The sequence below is a fragment of the Lytechinus variegatus genome, chromosome 2, assembly GCF_018143015.1.
Source record: "Lytechinus variegatus isolate NC3 chromosome 2, Lvar_3.0, whole genome shotgun sequence".
Taxonomy (NCBI): domain Eukaryota; kingdom Metazoa; phylum Echinodermata; class Echinoidea; order Temnopleuroida; family Toxopneustidae; genus Lytechinus; species Lytechinus variegatus.
The window spans coordinates 13063019-13077864 of NC_054741.1; the positions used below are offsets into that span (position 1 = coordinate 13063019).

General features: G+C 34.7%; 1 protein-coding gene across 2 annotated transcripts; it reads left to right on the forward strand.

The window, feature by feature from the left end:
• Positions 1-914: 914 nt before the first annotated feature.
• LOC121407366 (deubiquitinase OTUD6B-like) lies at positions 915-8531 on the forward strand. Of its 2 annotated transcripts, none has more exons than XM_041598411.1 (9): positions 915-1022; positions 2173-2339; positions 3094-3186; positions 3849-3986; positions 4375-4440; positions 5307-5415; positions 6228-6289; positions 6720-6826; positions 7984-8531. In XM_041598411.1, the coding sequence occupies exons 1-9, from the start codon at positions 944-946 to the stop codon at positions 8066-8068; spliced, it is 906 nt and encodes a 301-aa protein (XP_041454345.1). In that variant the 5' UTR covers positions 915-943; the 3' UTR covers positions 8069-8531. The 2 variants fall into 2 exon arrangements, with proteins under 2 accessions (XP_041454345.1, XP_041454346.1); XM_041598412.1 differs by having other exon boundaries at positions 2173-2327.
• The last annotated feature ends 6315 nt before the right edge of the window (positions 8532-14846 follow it).

Genomic DNA, 14846 nt, shown 5'->3' on the forward strand with positions numbered 1-14846 from the left:
AGACTTTCTCCCAAGGGGTTGACGCCAAAGTACCCTTAAAATGAGGAAAACAAAATTGACCCTAACATTGCTGTCAAGGCTTTCCCATTTTCAACCGGCAGGTTATATAGGGCTGCGTACGTCTCTCTTGCCCATTTCATGATGATCCCACTTTGCAAGAACACGCGGCTTCTTGATTTCTTTAAGTTCGATCGGGGTTCCAGCACTTATTAATCATGAGGCTAATGAAGCTTGCCCCATGAACTTTGTACAGAGTTCATGTAGAGTATATACATGATATACCTGAAAATAATTATATCTAAATAAATCAAGTAATTCACCTTGAGCAAAATCCTGAAATTTTATCGAAAAAGTTAAGCAATATTCAAAGAAAACATTTATATGAACATCGTCATTAAAAAACATCAATGAATGTCAATTAAAAATGAATTTTACTGTACCTAGCAGTATATCAACTTCCCCTTTAAGTGGTAATAATAACATCATCATTATTGGCTATATGAAATAGACTCTGTTTCATCAAAATGTCATAACTTCGATCGTTATTAGTTGCTCGATAATGATCGAATTCCCAGTGTTTTGTTTGTCAGATTTTTCTATATTATCTGTTTAAATCATAGTCATCACTCAGTCTGCATGCATGCTCCGTCAGAAGTTCATGCAGTGAAGGTGTCAATTAAATTTCCTTACATTTTAGCCGGCGGGAGGAAGGATTCTGAAAGTGGGGAGAAGTAGCAGCAGCATAACATTATTATAAAAGTAAGCAATTTTCAGAGAAGATTGTAGCAGCCCCCATGCAGTTCCACCCCCCCCCCCGATTTACATAAAATAATATTCACTGCAGTCAGCGCGCGAGCTCGTTTCAACTCCGCTGCGTATACTAGCTACGGTACTGTCGTATGTCGGAGTTGTACTTGTGACCAATCTTTGCAACCAATTTCCTATGAAATACTCTCGGGGGAAAACCATGGATCAAGATGAATTGGAGCAAAAACATCGAAAGGAACGGAAGGATTTGCAAGGTAATTTTGGCACATTTTTCTTGTTATCCCAGGCAAGGAACAACAACTGTAACTTGATACAGCCGCTAATACATACCGGGTATCATGATTTGAAATGACTTTACAGGAATTACAGCCCTAGCCTAACATTTCTAGGTGGACGTAGATCTACTTTTAAGTTTGGTCCCACAGCAATGTTTTCTTGTCAGCTATCTAGCCTTCTACTAGGCTAGGCTGCTAGCTTTATGATTTTCATCATTTCAATTAACAAGGCTGTTCTCTGTAATTACTCCATGTGGCAAAAAAGGTTGGCAATGTTTGGTTTATTTTCTCTTTTTATTTTGGACAAATGCTTGTTTTTTTTTACACTGTAAGTTTTCACACTTGACTTGGGCTTGGCTTGTAACTAAGTAAATTTGATTCCTTTTTAGATTAAGTTTTTATTAATTTATTTTTTCTAGATTAAAAACAGAGATTAAAAAATGACAATTTTCCTGCTATATTACTTTCCACCAATAGAGGGTGTACGCAAAAGTATGCCCAAAATTCAAGTTTTTGAGCGCTCTGGTGAATAAAAAATAATTCCCAAAACACTAATGAAAAATAAATTACAACTGTATGGAATTGGAAATTGGTATTTTGCCTTTTGGTCACAAAGTGATATTTTAATGATTTTAAAAACTGCATTGGCATACCATCATACCTGTAGATTCCCCACAGGTAGGATGGTTGCAGTGATTGATTTTGTTATCACTTATAGATTAATTCATAATCATACTATATGCAGTGACTCTGACTCAGAGTGAGGGAGCAAGGAGAAGAGAAATATGGAGGAGTGACAGGAGGAAGAATAGAGTCAAGAAGCAGAAGGATTGTGCTCAAACTAGTAAAGTAAAAAAAAAAGACATGTCAAAGAAGGAAAATGAAAAGGAGAATAAAAAAATGATAAGGCTTAAATGCTGAGGAAAGTGAATGAGGTATTAAGGAGAGGAATAAAAAAGAGGAGAGAGAAGGAAAGAGGAGAAGGAGGAAGGAGAGAAGAAGATGAAAGGGGAGAAGGAGAATGAGGAGTTGGGGAGAATATTGAAGGCATTAACATAAAATATGAAGAAAGGAGGAGAAAAACTTAGACATATTAACAATAAAAGGGATGATTTTCAATTTATCACAGCAAAGATTCAAGGGATAAAGAAGGCTGTGCCCAAAGGAGATAAGAAGAGGAAGAAAGAAGCAGCCGAGGAAATTGCTAGATTAGAAGCAGATCTTGACCAGAGGCATCAGGCAGAGCTTGAGGCAAACAAAAACAAGGCAGCTGTTCCCCATGAAGTATGTCAGAATGTAAGAAAATAGTCTTTTTCTTATCATGTTGGATGGGGGCAGTTTCATAAAGCAGTTCGTAAGTTATGCACAACTTAATAAGCAACTGGTGACCCTTTTCATTGGTGTTGGTTTTAGCTCTCAAGATAGGTTCACCAGTCATTTGTGAAGTTAACTTTATGAAACACCCTCTTGTGTTGTCTAGGTTATACATAAATATAAGACACTATAAAATTACTTGTATGTTCTACTGCTGATGTTATTTAGTAAAATGATGAAGAGACCATTGCACATTGTTGCAATGATTGCACAATCAATTGTGAGCATTCCCTTCACAGGGAAACATTGAATGGGCATATGCGTTCTAGATGATGGTGTTACTGGTACTGGCTTTTGTTTGACTTTCTGTATCAATCTCTTTGTGAGATTGGGTTCAGCTATAATGATGAAAATGTGCAGGGGTGTGAGAGTTCAGATTTTTATCTAATTTCAGATTTTTTGTTCTGATTTTTAGCTTATTTTTGGCTTTCCTCTGGACAAAAAGATTGGGAGCTCTTTTTATTTCAGACTATTCAACACTCTTCAGCTTTTCTCAGATCTTTTTATTTGTGACCACTCACACTCCTGAATGTGACAGCATGTCTGAGAAGCAAGAGAGGCACATGGCAATGTAAGAGTAGGGGGAGGTTGTTTAAGTCAAAGTGATAAATGAATCTGTAATTTTTTTTTATTCAATATTAAATTTGTTTATTTTCCAATTTCTTCACTTTTAAAGGAAGCATCAACAGAAGAAATGCTTGAAAAACTAGACATCTCTGAAGAACCTGAGGATAAACCACAGAAGCTCTCAAAAGCACAGAAAAGAAGAGTGAGTCGAGTATTTTCCATGACTTTTAGTGAAAAGATTATGTTCATGTTTGCTGGGTACGTAAATATGTCTACCTGTTAGAGTTATGATCCTGCTGATGACCCTTACCATACCATCCAAAGCAAAAGAATCACTTATGATTTTTTTGTCGTGCAGTTACCCATAGCAAAATAATCTGATTTGTTTGAAAGAGGATCAAGACCAATTTGTTGCCAAGTTATATGAAGAGCTACTGAAACAAAAACAAGAAAATCAACACAGGCATGATGAAAGGACTTGATAGTGCATCTTTAGAGCAACTCCATCAGTTATTACATTAAACTAAATTCTTGCCAATGGGCAGATCAAAAGTATTGTTTATGTTGGAATTATTGAGTTTGTAATCATACACATATCCATTTGTATCAAGGAAATGTGAAATATAATTGTGCCAGAGTCATTATGTTGTTTAATATAATTTCTAAAAATTTTATTATGTTTTATGGTCTATCATTTCAGAGAGAGTTAATTCATTATATAATTTTTTGTTAAAACTAAGAGGTAATACCTGATCAATACTTGCCTCAAACTGGTAAAAAAAAGGGAATGAAAACTCCTTGGTATATGTATGTACTGTATTAAAGGATATTACCCAATCTGTGTAATTTTTAATTCCATCCCAGAATAAGAAGGCTCAAGAAGAAAAGGAGAAAGCAGAAAGAATAGCCATAGCAGAGAAGGACAATGTAAATAGTGCAAGAAATATTGAAAACAGGCAGTTTGCTGATATCACGTCAAAAAGGAATTTACAAATAAAGCAGGTGTGTATATCATGATATTTCGTTCAAAGGGTTTGTTAAAAAACATTTGAGGTTGACTGACCCAACAAACCGAGGCAAGGTTGTGTTTACAAATTCATTGTTTTCCAGAGCTCTGTGAATGCTCAATGGCAAATTGATTTTAGCAGCTTGTAATAGTTTTTGAAAATCACCTCATGCCAGTTGCTTCATTGTATAATTCTCTTGGCCATTCCACAGAGTTAAACAATTGTTTATAGCATTGATTATCACAACTGATGGCATTTTAATCAATTTTTATTCAAATCAACGTTTGATATGGTCACAAAGCTGCAATCTATAGAGCCCATATTTTCATGACCCACCCAAGAGTGTAGTAACGATTATTTCTTGTTTTGTTTGTGATATGTAGATACCATCTGATGGACATTGTCTGTATAATGCAGTTGTTCATCAACTATCATTACAGGGTATTGAGGTGAGTATTCTTCTAGTAAACCAGCCTAAAAATAATCGCCAAATAGAACCTATGTAACTAGATTACCTTACCACTGCTTAAGCACTGCACAAGTTATCATTCTGCTTCTCAACGGAATCATTGAATGGCCTATGGCACATTAACCTAAGTACATTGGATCAATTGAAACAGAATTTGAAGACCTATCTATTTTGATATCCTTATCACGTATGCACTTGACTTAAACCAATTCTATTCCTTCCTGATAATTTCTATATATTTCATCTCCTATACTGACCAGGGCCCTATCTTACAAAGATTTATGATTGATCCAATCAACTGTGGAAAGCCAGCAACATCATCCTATAAGCATGTTCCACATGTTTTCCAGATATGTTGTAATATACATTCATAGTTTTCTTGAAAATTCAGTGTGAACCTTGTTGTTTACACAGGTCATTGTGCAAATTTTCTGTGAGAAAAATTTATGACAGAGATAGATTTCCATATAGTTGACGTTGAACGGATCAATCGTAACTCTTTATAAAATGGGTCCCTGGCATCTTGAGGTGATTCCAGAATCTTTTTGTTGCTGATCCTCCATTTTTAACGTAGACAAGACAATTGAGAATGCATGAAAGCCACTCTGAAAGATACTGGGCAGGATCCTCACTCAGCATCTTATCCTCCCATTGAAGCAGAAATAAAACAATGGAGAACACTGAATAGCTATGGTGAAAGACAAATAACAGAATGCCTGCTTAAAGACTTGATAAGATGACTGAAGTTGATGTTAAAAAAGTTCAAAGACGAAGTACAGTAAATAAGTTTGATTACTTCTTTATTTTTTGTGCAATAAATATGTTTAAATTTTCATTTAATTTCAGGAGAAAATGGAGGTGGTTCGACAAAAGGTGTCAGATTACATGAAAACCAATATCGATGAGTTCTTGTGCTTCTTGACCAAGCCTGATACAGGAGACATGTTAACAGCAGGTAAGCTTTCTTAATCCACTTTCACACTTGGTAAAAATTGCTATGCTAAGACATCGTTTAGGACCACCCATCATATGTAACTATGACTAGTATTTATGTTGATATTCATATGTTTTTCACAAGATGATTGAGAGAAAGAGCGGCATCTTTATTGCATGTGAGTTTTTAGAGAACATAATAAAAAAATTTTGTAATGGCGTTTTCAAGGGGCGTCGCCGTCGATTGGTTAGGACTCTCATCTTTCAATCAGATGGATGCGAGTTCGAATCCATGCCATGGCATGTTTTCCTTCAGCAAGAAATTTACCCATATTGTGCTGCACTCGACCCAGGTGAGGTAAATGGGTACCTGTTTAGATTTATTCCTTGAATGCTTTCGCGCCTATTTGGCGGCTCAGCTATAGCCAGGGGTAATAATATGATAGATTAGATTACATGCTAAATAGTATCTACACTGTATAAGTGGACCATATTATTATATTATATTACTGTCACAAGGCCGATATTCAATTCAGTTTTTGGATTAAGCACAACTGTATTTTACTCAGCTAAGAAATTTAACTATTTCATATTCAATTCATTACTTATAACTTTTCCTTACTGAGGCAAATTTCTTAGTGAGAAGCATTTTGTTATCACATTGTCGATTCTTGAAACTTTTTATAATACATGTGCATTAAAGCTAATGAAGTCTCTCAATCTGATTGGCTTATAGTAAATTTGTGATAGAAATTATCATAAGTCTTTATGAAACAGAACCGAGGTGTCTAAGATTACCATCATCTTAATGTTATTATTTTTCTTTGTTATTAGATGAATATGAGAAATATTGTGATGATGTTGCTAATACCGCTGCTTGGGGTGGTCATCATGAGGTATGTACAGGAAATACATTTCAGCAGTGTATCTTTCAGAATTGAAATGTCAAGTCCATATTTGTAGACCTGAAAATGATTTATTTCGGTGTGTTTCATCTAGCCAGTACCAAGATGGGGGAATTTTTGTCTTTGATTACTGTTAGAAATTAAAAGTTTTTAGTTTAAGAATATTGAATATTCCATTCATCTGATTTGTCAAAAGTCAAGTATTTGATGTCACTGTTTGTTGTTACCAAGGGCGACAGGCATACTGTACTTTAATTTTACTGAGATCTCATTTGTTTACATGCAAGAATTTGCTTTGTCGATGATTGCTGATACCATAATTTCAGTGTGATTTGTTAGATAATTTTAGAAATCCTGCATATTCCGTCTGTAAGACAGTAATGTTGTTACAGTATAATGAATTTATTTATGTTTTTGTCAGATGAAAGCAATTACAGAAGTATACAAGAAACCAATTGAAGTGCTGCAAGCTGAAGGTCCACTTCTGAAAATAGGAGAACATTTCGATACCCAGCCTATCATGTTATCGTAAGTACATTTTGGTTTCTTTTTATATCCAGTATAAATATGATTGATATCCATTTAAATATACAGTTGCATACAGAATTATTCACCCACCGTGGCACAATGATTATGTATATGTTTACAAAATCCATGCATGGACAGATGTTTTTTCATGGTTTGTTTTAGCAAATTATGTCATGTTGATACCTTTCTGTAATCACCGAAGCATAATCTGTTCTTGTTTGATGATAATGACTCGATAATTGAAATTTTTGATAGATAAAATGATATCTTTTCTTTAGATAGATGACTATGTCAGGAATTGAAATTGAATATTGAATCTTGATCAATCAACAATTGTTTATTTACTCCATTAACTTTGTAATTCAATCCAAGATCATATAAATGACAATAAAAAAACAAATCCTACCATTTAACATAACTTTACAGAGTAATATTCAGACACTTAAATGACACATTGTGTATATAGTGTTGTTAACCCACTGACCCACCGACCGAATCTGTTCATTGATGAATGAACAAGATTAAAAATGTTGATAAACCCAAAGTCTGTTGTCTTGAATCTGATACATTTTTAGGTATATTATTTGGATGATGTTTCAATTGCATTTCATTTCATAAAGAGCCAAAACTTGAAATTTGGGAAAAGTATCTATACTAATTATATCACAAGGTTGAATAATCCTGCTTGTACATGTATATGTGTGGAATTTAGATTTCAATATCTTGGAATGAACAATTGGACAAGCCGATTCCCATATTTAAGGTATAAATAAAACTAAACCCCATTGGATTGGCACCGTGTAACATAAAGAGGTATGCTTAATATTTAGTGGTTACTTTTGTTTACATAGTATTACATGTACGCTTTATTGTGCAATTGGTCCTATCATATTACATGGCTGAGGGCCGATTACAAATTAATATAGAAGATCTATGTGGCATTATCACTTCAGCTTTATCCAACAAATGGTTATACATTTGACTAAATTATGAATAACCAAAGTGGTTATTACTTGTTACACCTTCTGGCAATTTGACCAACTGTGACATAGACAAAATTAAAACATGGACAAAAAGGGATTATAGTATAGTAGCACAAACGAAGATGGCTTTATTGTGTAAACTAAATTGTTTTCAAACTTCTATCTTTTAATTAGGTATCACCATCATGCATATGGCCTGGGAGAGCATTACAACTCAGTGATGGTGAGAGAGAAGAAGCTAACCGAAGATGAAACATAACACACAACCACACACCTAGAGGTCTAGTGGTATACTACTCTCAGACCAGAAGGCTGCAAGGTCAGGATTCAAACTGATCTGCTCTCTTGCCATGCATAGTCTGGGAAAGCATTACAACGCAGTGATCGTGATGGAGAAGAAGCTATAAACTGAAGATGAAATCATTACACACAACCAACCATACTTATAGAGGTCTTGTGGTAAGCTACTCTCAGACTATGGTTCTACAAGGTCAGGATTCAAACCCTGGAGCAAGACAGTCCTGTGGAGTCTATAGTTGATTGTTGCATATTTAGTCGGTGGATGAATGGTTTAGAGCTACACACCATTACATATAAAGGGTATTTCATCACCACTGGCTGTGGCACAAAGGGATATATTGGCCCTCATGAATCATTTCAAGGAGTTCGATTCAGGAAGTGGGGATGATGTTTGCGTTATATGGCTCCCAAACCCCCGTTCATGAAATTTGTTAACTAACTGAGGCAGTTTGATGTTGCATATGTATTGGAACTCCGACTTATTACAGAACATGATTGATGACCAGGATGTGCATAACTATTTTGTGAAATAATGCAAAACTTCAAACTATCAAACTTTCTTATTTTACATCTAATTTCAATGAAATTTTCAGTGTCAGTCTCTTTTTATTCAAATCAACTTTTTGTTGGGGTGGACTTGTCCTTTAAATGGTCATATTTTGATATTTTACTCTCAATTCTTGTATTCTCTCCCAATAGGCATATTGAAAAAGTGAGTTTGAGCAATAGGTATATATATTCATCAAATTGAGATCATGCCAGTCTAAAGAAATTGTAATTTAAATATTAAAATACCAGATTCACACATCAATTGAACAAGACTATAATATCATGTAAATTAGGTAAGAAAGGAGTTTTTATGCATATCCATCTTTCCCATCTCTATCTTGTTACTTACAAAGAAGTTTTGATTAGCATTCATGGACTTGTCTTGTAAATCATGATAATTATGATTTATGCTTTTATATCATTCGCTAAGCATTTTATTGGACATAAAAAGTGATAATTGCATAATGTATTTGTGCTATTATGCTCAAATGTTGATTCAATTTTACATTGTATATTTACTATTCACAGTGATCAGTGTACAATAAATGTAGCATAGGCGGATCCAGGGGGGGGGCCCGAGGGGCCCGGGCCCCCCCTATTGGCGGAGCAAAAAAAATGAAAAAAAAAGGGAAAAAGAAAGGAAAAAAGAAAAGGAAGGGAAAAGAGAGGAGAAAAGAAGAAAGGCAAACATAAGAGGAGGAACATGATTGAATAAAATAACATGAGGGGAAGACTTTGAAAATGATTTTTTGAAAAATCTATTTGTTAGGATATAAAATTTTCGCTCGCGCTTCGCGCTCTTATTGTCTTTTAGGGGATTTGCATATCTTGCTCAATATGGAGCTTGAAATATCAAACTTTGAAGTCAATATACAAAATATATTTCAGCTGGGAAATTGAACTTTCATTATTTTGTTTGATTTAGAAATTGATTTTAAAAAAGTGCTCTGTAAAAATGTCTGTGTTATGGTCTGAATATTATCATTTTCTGCTTGCGCTGCGCGCTCACAAAATTTGATTTGTAAGGTACCGATTATTTTCCTGTATTCCATAAAGTTCTCAAAAAGTTCCCTATTCAGGTCAGATTGTCAAAACGTATCAGCTAGCACTGCATGCTAGCATTTTGATTAGTGAGTTATGTATATCCCAATATTAATTCTAAATCAAACTACTTTGATGACAGTTTATCAAAAATTTCGGTTCGCGATTTCCGCTTGCATTGATAGATATCGTGCATTTTATGCATAATTACAAAAGTGCTTTAAATGTCCAGTTTTCAGGCCATAATATTAACAGATTTCGCGCTCTCATGCTTAGGAATTAGAGAAATAGGAAGATAGTCATCATTTTCTTACGATGGCGTAATGCCCTTATAGAATGTCCCGGTCCTATGTAAAAACTCAAAGTGATAATAATAAAATACATCAGCTCTTTTTTAACTGTCATCCATCACGATTCACAATTTTCCCACAAATTGTTTGCAATACAGAGCTTAAATTGACACTTTGTAAGATCGGAATATCAGATGTTTTTAGCTCGCGCTTTGCGCTCGCTTTATTGATTTTCATGATAAGAAAGGTACTAAGAATACCCAAATTCTAGGTCGAAATCTAAAGCACACGTTAATTCAGATACGCAGATTGTTCTCTATTTAAATCATTATCCAGTTTCAGATCACAATATAAAAAATGTCTGCTTGCGGATAAATAACTTATGATTTTCATGATTTACAAACATGAATAGAGTGTCCAGAATTTTTCCGCTCGCGCTTCGTGCTCGCATCAATAAGGTTTAGTTTATATACTTAGAGTCCTTCCAAGATTACAAAAAGTGCTTAGCATTTCCATTATTCAGGTAAAAAAGGTCAAAATTTTTCAGCTCGCGCTTCGCGCTCGCAATATTTGAATGTTGAAATATGTAACGTCTTCATGGCTAATTGCAAGCAGTCCATAACAGGTACAATTTCGAGCAGTTCAAAACGTATACAAAAATTTTCTGCTCGCGCTCTGCGCTCGCATTATTAATGTAAGGAAGATCCCCACTTATCCTTTTCATGATTTAGAAAACTAATTGAGTACTGTCTTGTTCAGTAGGTCTAAATCTCGAAATCTTTTGCTCACGCTTCGTGCTCGCATGTTTAATTATATACCTATTCTGTTAAACAAAAAGTGCTAAGAATTTCCATTCCTTAGGTAAAAAATTTCGGCTCGCGCTTCGCGCTCGCATTATTTCATTTTTAAAAATGTGTAACGTCTTCATGGCTAATTCCAAGCTAGTATTTAACAGTACCTTTTCCATCACTTCATTTCTGCTCACTCTTTACGTTCGTAGTAATTATTAACTTGCATACACATCTTTTTTTTTCAGGAAGACAAACATTTCCCAGAATGTTCAAAATTTTAGGAAGAAAATTTTCCAAAAAATTTAGCTCGCGCTTCGCGCTCGCATTATATAAATAAGGGTTATGGTATTATACATTTATGTTTCATAAGAATAAAGCTAAAAAGTGACCATTAGGACTACCCCTTCAAAGAAACAAAAAAATCCCGGCAAAAATCATATTCGAGCGGTCGATCGGGGAAATATGGCTGTAAAAAATTCCGGGCCCCCCTATTGGTGAAGGCTGGATCCGCCCCTGTGTAGTACATGTAATTTGATATTTGTATTGTTTCTTTTATTATTTTACATCCTTTGGATAATTCTTGTAAAAAATTAATAAAGGGTAGGCATCCATTGTGTGCTGCTTATCTTGGGAATTAATTTTAGATTTCAGTGTTGATAAACAATTTTGGACGTAAGGAAATTTTAAAAGGTTGTTCGGCTTAGCAGTCAAATGTGAAGACTTGCAACACAGACAATGTGCATAGCAATGATAGCATATTGTAATGCAACACAAGGAAATCAATCGGAATCCCCAAGGATCAACTAAATCACATAATTTGTCAAATCCTTCTTGAAAGTCCTGGAAAATCGTTCATTCTAGATATTCTCATTGCTAGCATATTCACGTTTGAGTCACCTAAGCATGCATCACTCTCGGATTTTTATCGACTCTCCACCTTATAACCCACAATAATCATCCAAAATGAATAACAAGATATTAAGTTTGTAAAAGCAGATCTTAATATTTAAACATATAGCTTGTAAAAATTGATCAATAACCTACACAAGTATTTTATTCGATGAAGAAAATTAAAATTGAGAGCTACAAAGAATAAGAAAACAAGATTTGAATTTACAGGGTTACTCCAGCATGATTGCACTTTGAGTGAAACTTCCAGCAGTCCAGAAATATTCTCTTTTAATTTGGCCACTATGGAGAAGAGAAGCTACTCTGTAAATTTTAAAGATCAAAATACTAAACCCCTCAAAAAGTTTGGAAATCCGATTTTGGCCATTAATTTCTCCCTAATCCCAAATTACACAATGCTTATTTGACATCATTCAAAAGATAATTTAATTTTCTTTAAAATGATACGCTTGTTATGATCATGCCATCACAAAAAAGAGTATGATTCAAAAGTGTTGGATGAGGTCTGAATTGAAAAGCTGCAAACGAGCAAAAAAAGTTTGGAAATTTGAGTTTGGCCATTAATTTCTCCCAACTCCCAATTTTACGCAATGCATATTTTATATCATTTAAAAGATCATTTAATTTCCTTTAAAATGATAACATGCTTGTTAAGATCATGCCATCATAAAAAGAGCAGGATTCAAGAGTGTGGGATAAGGTCTGCACTGAAAAACTGCAAAACGAGCAGAAATAGTCATGAATGGTCAATGCAGAACATGATTCTTTTGTCTGTGTCAATACAGATGAAAATCCATTCAAATCAAGCCCCTGCTTCTATAGTGATGATACTGTGAGATAACATTGTTTGTGTCATTGTTTGAAATACCCATGCATACATGTATTTGTTATGTGTTTGCTTGTGCAGAGGTGTGTTTGATTTCATGTTAATAAGGTGCATGAGAATAATTAAGAGAAACCGCTGAGAAACTCATTCATCACCACTGAAAAAAGAACAGTGACATTCAATATTGTGTCATTTTTGCAACTTTTGAATGTTGACTTTCCCCACATACCTCCATCTGAACCATAATCGCATCATGTAGGGTATCATTTTAACAAAAATTAAATGATCTGTTCATTGATATTAAACATTGATATATTTTCTAAAGACCAATGTGAAATTATCGATCAAAGTCAAAAGAAACCGCTGAGAAACTCACTTGTCACCACGGAAATAAGAACAGTGACTTTCAATATTGTGTCGTTTTGAAACTTTTGAATTTTGACCTCACCCCACATTTCAAGGCACTGCACATCCATGTGAATGATAATCATATCATGTAGGGTATCATTTTAAAGAAAATTAAATGCTTTATTCATTAATATCAATTGCACTTTGACATTTATTAAAATTGAGGAGGGATTATCAATCAAAGTCAGATTTCCATACTTTTTTTTTAGTTTATTTTGGCTAATTACAGAGGACCTTGCTAGTCTTGAGGGTTGAGGCAAATGGTCACAATTCTGAGAATCTGCATGCTTCTTTCAAAAGAACAATGTGATTCAGAAATTAAAACATTAAATCAATACAGAAGAGTTTTGTATCATTTTCTAACAATTTATTTACAAATCATACACATGATAAAATTTACATGACAGAAACATAGATATTCACCACTGGCCTTCATCGACCAATGCTTGCTGAAAAATGACAAAAATATGGAATTCAAAAGAAATATCAAAGCACTTGCTTGAAATATATATTTACAACCATCATTTATCAACACTGCTATGGTGACCCGCAAAATTCAAGTTTAGATTGTGTTCAAATCCCACCGCAGTCTAGTGTCCTTTGGCAAGGCAATAATCTACACTTTGCCACTCTCGACACAGGTGCTAAATGGGTACCTGGTAGGATGTGAAAGTTATTGTATGTGTGAATTTGCCAGTGCCGTTTACATGAGTCTGCGATGAATGTAAGGAATGCTTTCCAGGGAGTGGAAATTGTGCACTTTTCGTGCAGGATTGAAATGAATCCAATGACCGGGGTATTAATATGCTGTAAAGCACTTTGAGCTGTTCTGGGAAAAGCACTTTATGAAAACTTGCTATTATAATTTGATGCAATGTATACCATTTGCTTTGAGTCTATTGCTGGGTAGCAATATTTTGCAACCCAGGTACAGACCTTGTATGCATACCACAAGGAAAGAATCAGGCATTCAAAGTCACAAAGCCGATGGACATAAGTTTCTTCAACAGAATATGCTTATGTGACTATACCCAAGTAGTCTGCAAGTACAGACTCAAATTATACCATGTCCAGAGTAAAGACTAGACTTTAAACTCTGTATGTAGAAGCAGTCGCTGTATATGAATGAATCTCCTCTCACTGCTTAATGTGCACTAAGCAAAAACAAATCCACGAGCATGAAATTCACTTTAGAAAGCATTTCTATTTTTGGCAATTATTTTGATACTTCCCTAAGGCTGATGATTTTGCATTTTAAAGAATTTCTGTTTTATTTGGTTTCTGCCTTGAGCTGATGCTCTTCAAAGAGGCTGTATCACTTTGGCTCTGAAGCCAAACCTAAGAACAGCAGGTGATCAAATTGATTGAGATGCTTCATATTCACGATAAATTATTACCAGAGTAACCAGACCATCATGAATATAGGCCTAGTGAGTCAAGATAAGATCACTGAAAACAAATGGTGTGAAACATTACAGTCAGTCTGCCACATAAGAGCACCAGCTGAAGACTGTACCACTCAGTTCCGGATTACTTACCGAGGAAGCAACACTTTGGACATGTACTGTAATATTGTAATAAATACCAAATAGGAAGTTGGGAAATTTTGCCACTATTCTTTGCATAATTCATACAATATATAAAATTCAAATTCAGTAGTATGCTTCAAAATTCCTATTTATTTGGGGGAAAAAAGAGCATCATGTCTTAAGGCCCTGTCACATAATTCCATGCAAGCATTGCGGGTGAGCTGCTGGCAATCACCCTGAACTTGCCTGTAAACAAGTTTTCAGTATGTTCAAAACATTTTTGTGGGCTTATCAGAATAATTTGCATGCACTCATACATGCAAACGCATGTGAGATACTGTTTATGTGGGTGACCAGCAGGTAGCAAAAAATAGTCACCCACAGTTCAAATGCA

What these genes read in the sequence shown, in the direction of transcription:
- LOC121407366 (XM_041598411.1), top strand. Translation starts at nt 944, where the DNA reads ATGAAATACTCTCGGGGGAAAACCATGGATCAAGATGAATTGGAGCAA. An exon ending in GGAACGGAAGGATTTGCAAG is followed by an intron (nt 1,023 to 2,172) that starts GTAATTTTGGCA and finishes AATTTATCACAG; the next exon opens with CAAAGATTCAAGGGATAAAG. An exon ending in TATCATTACAGGGTATTGAG is followed by an intron (nt 4,441 to 5,306) that starts GTGAGTATTCTT and finishes ATTTAATTTCAG; the next exon opens with GAGAAAATGGAGGTGGTTCG.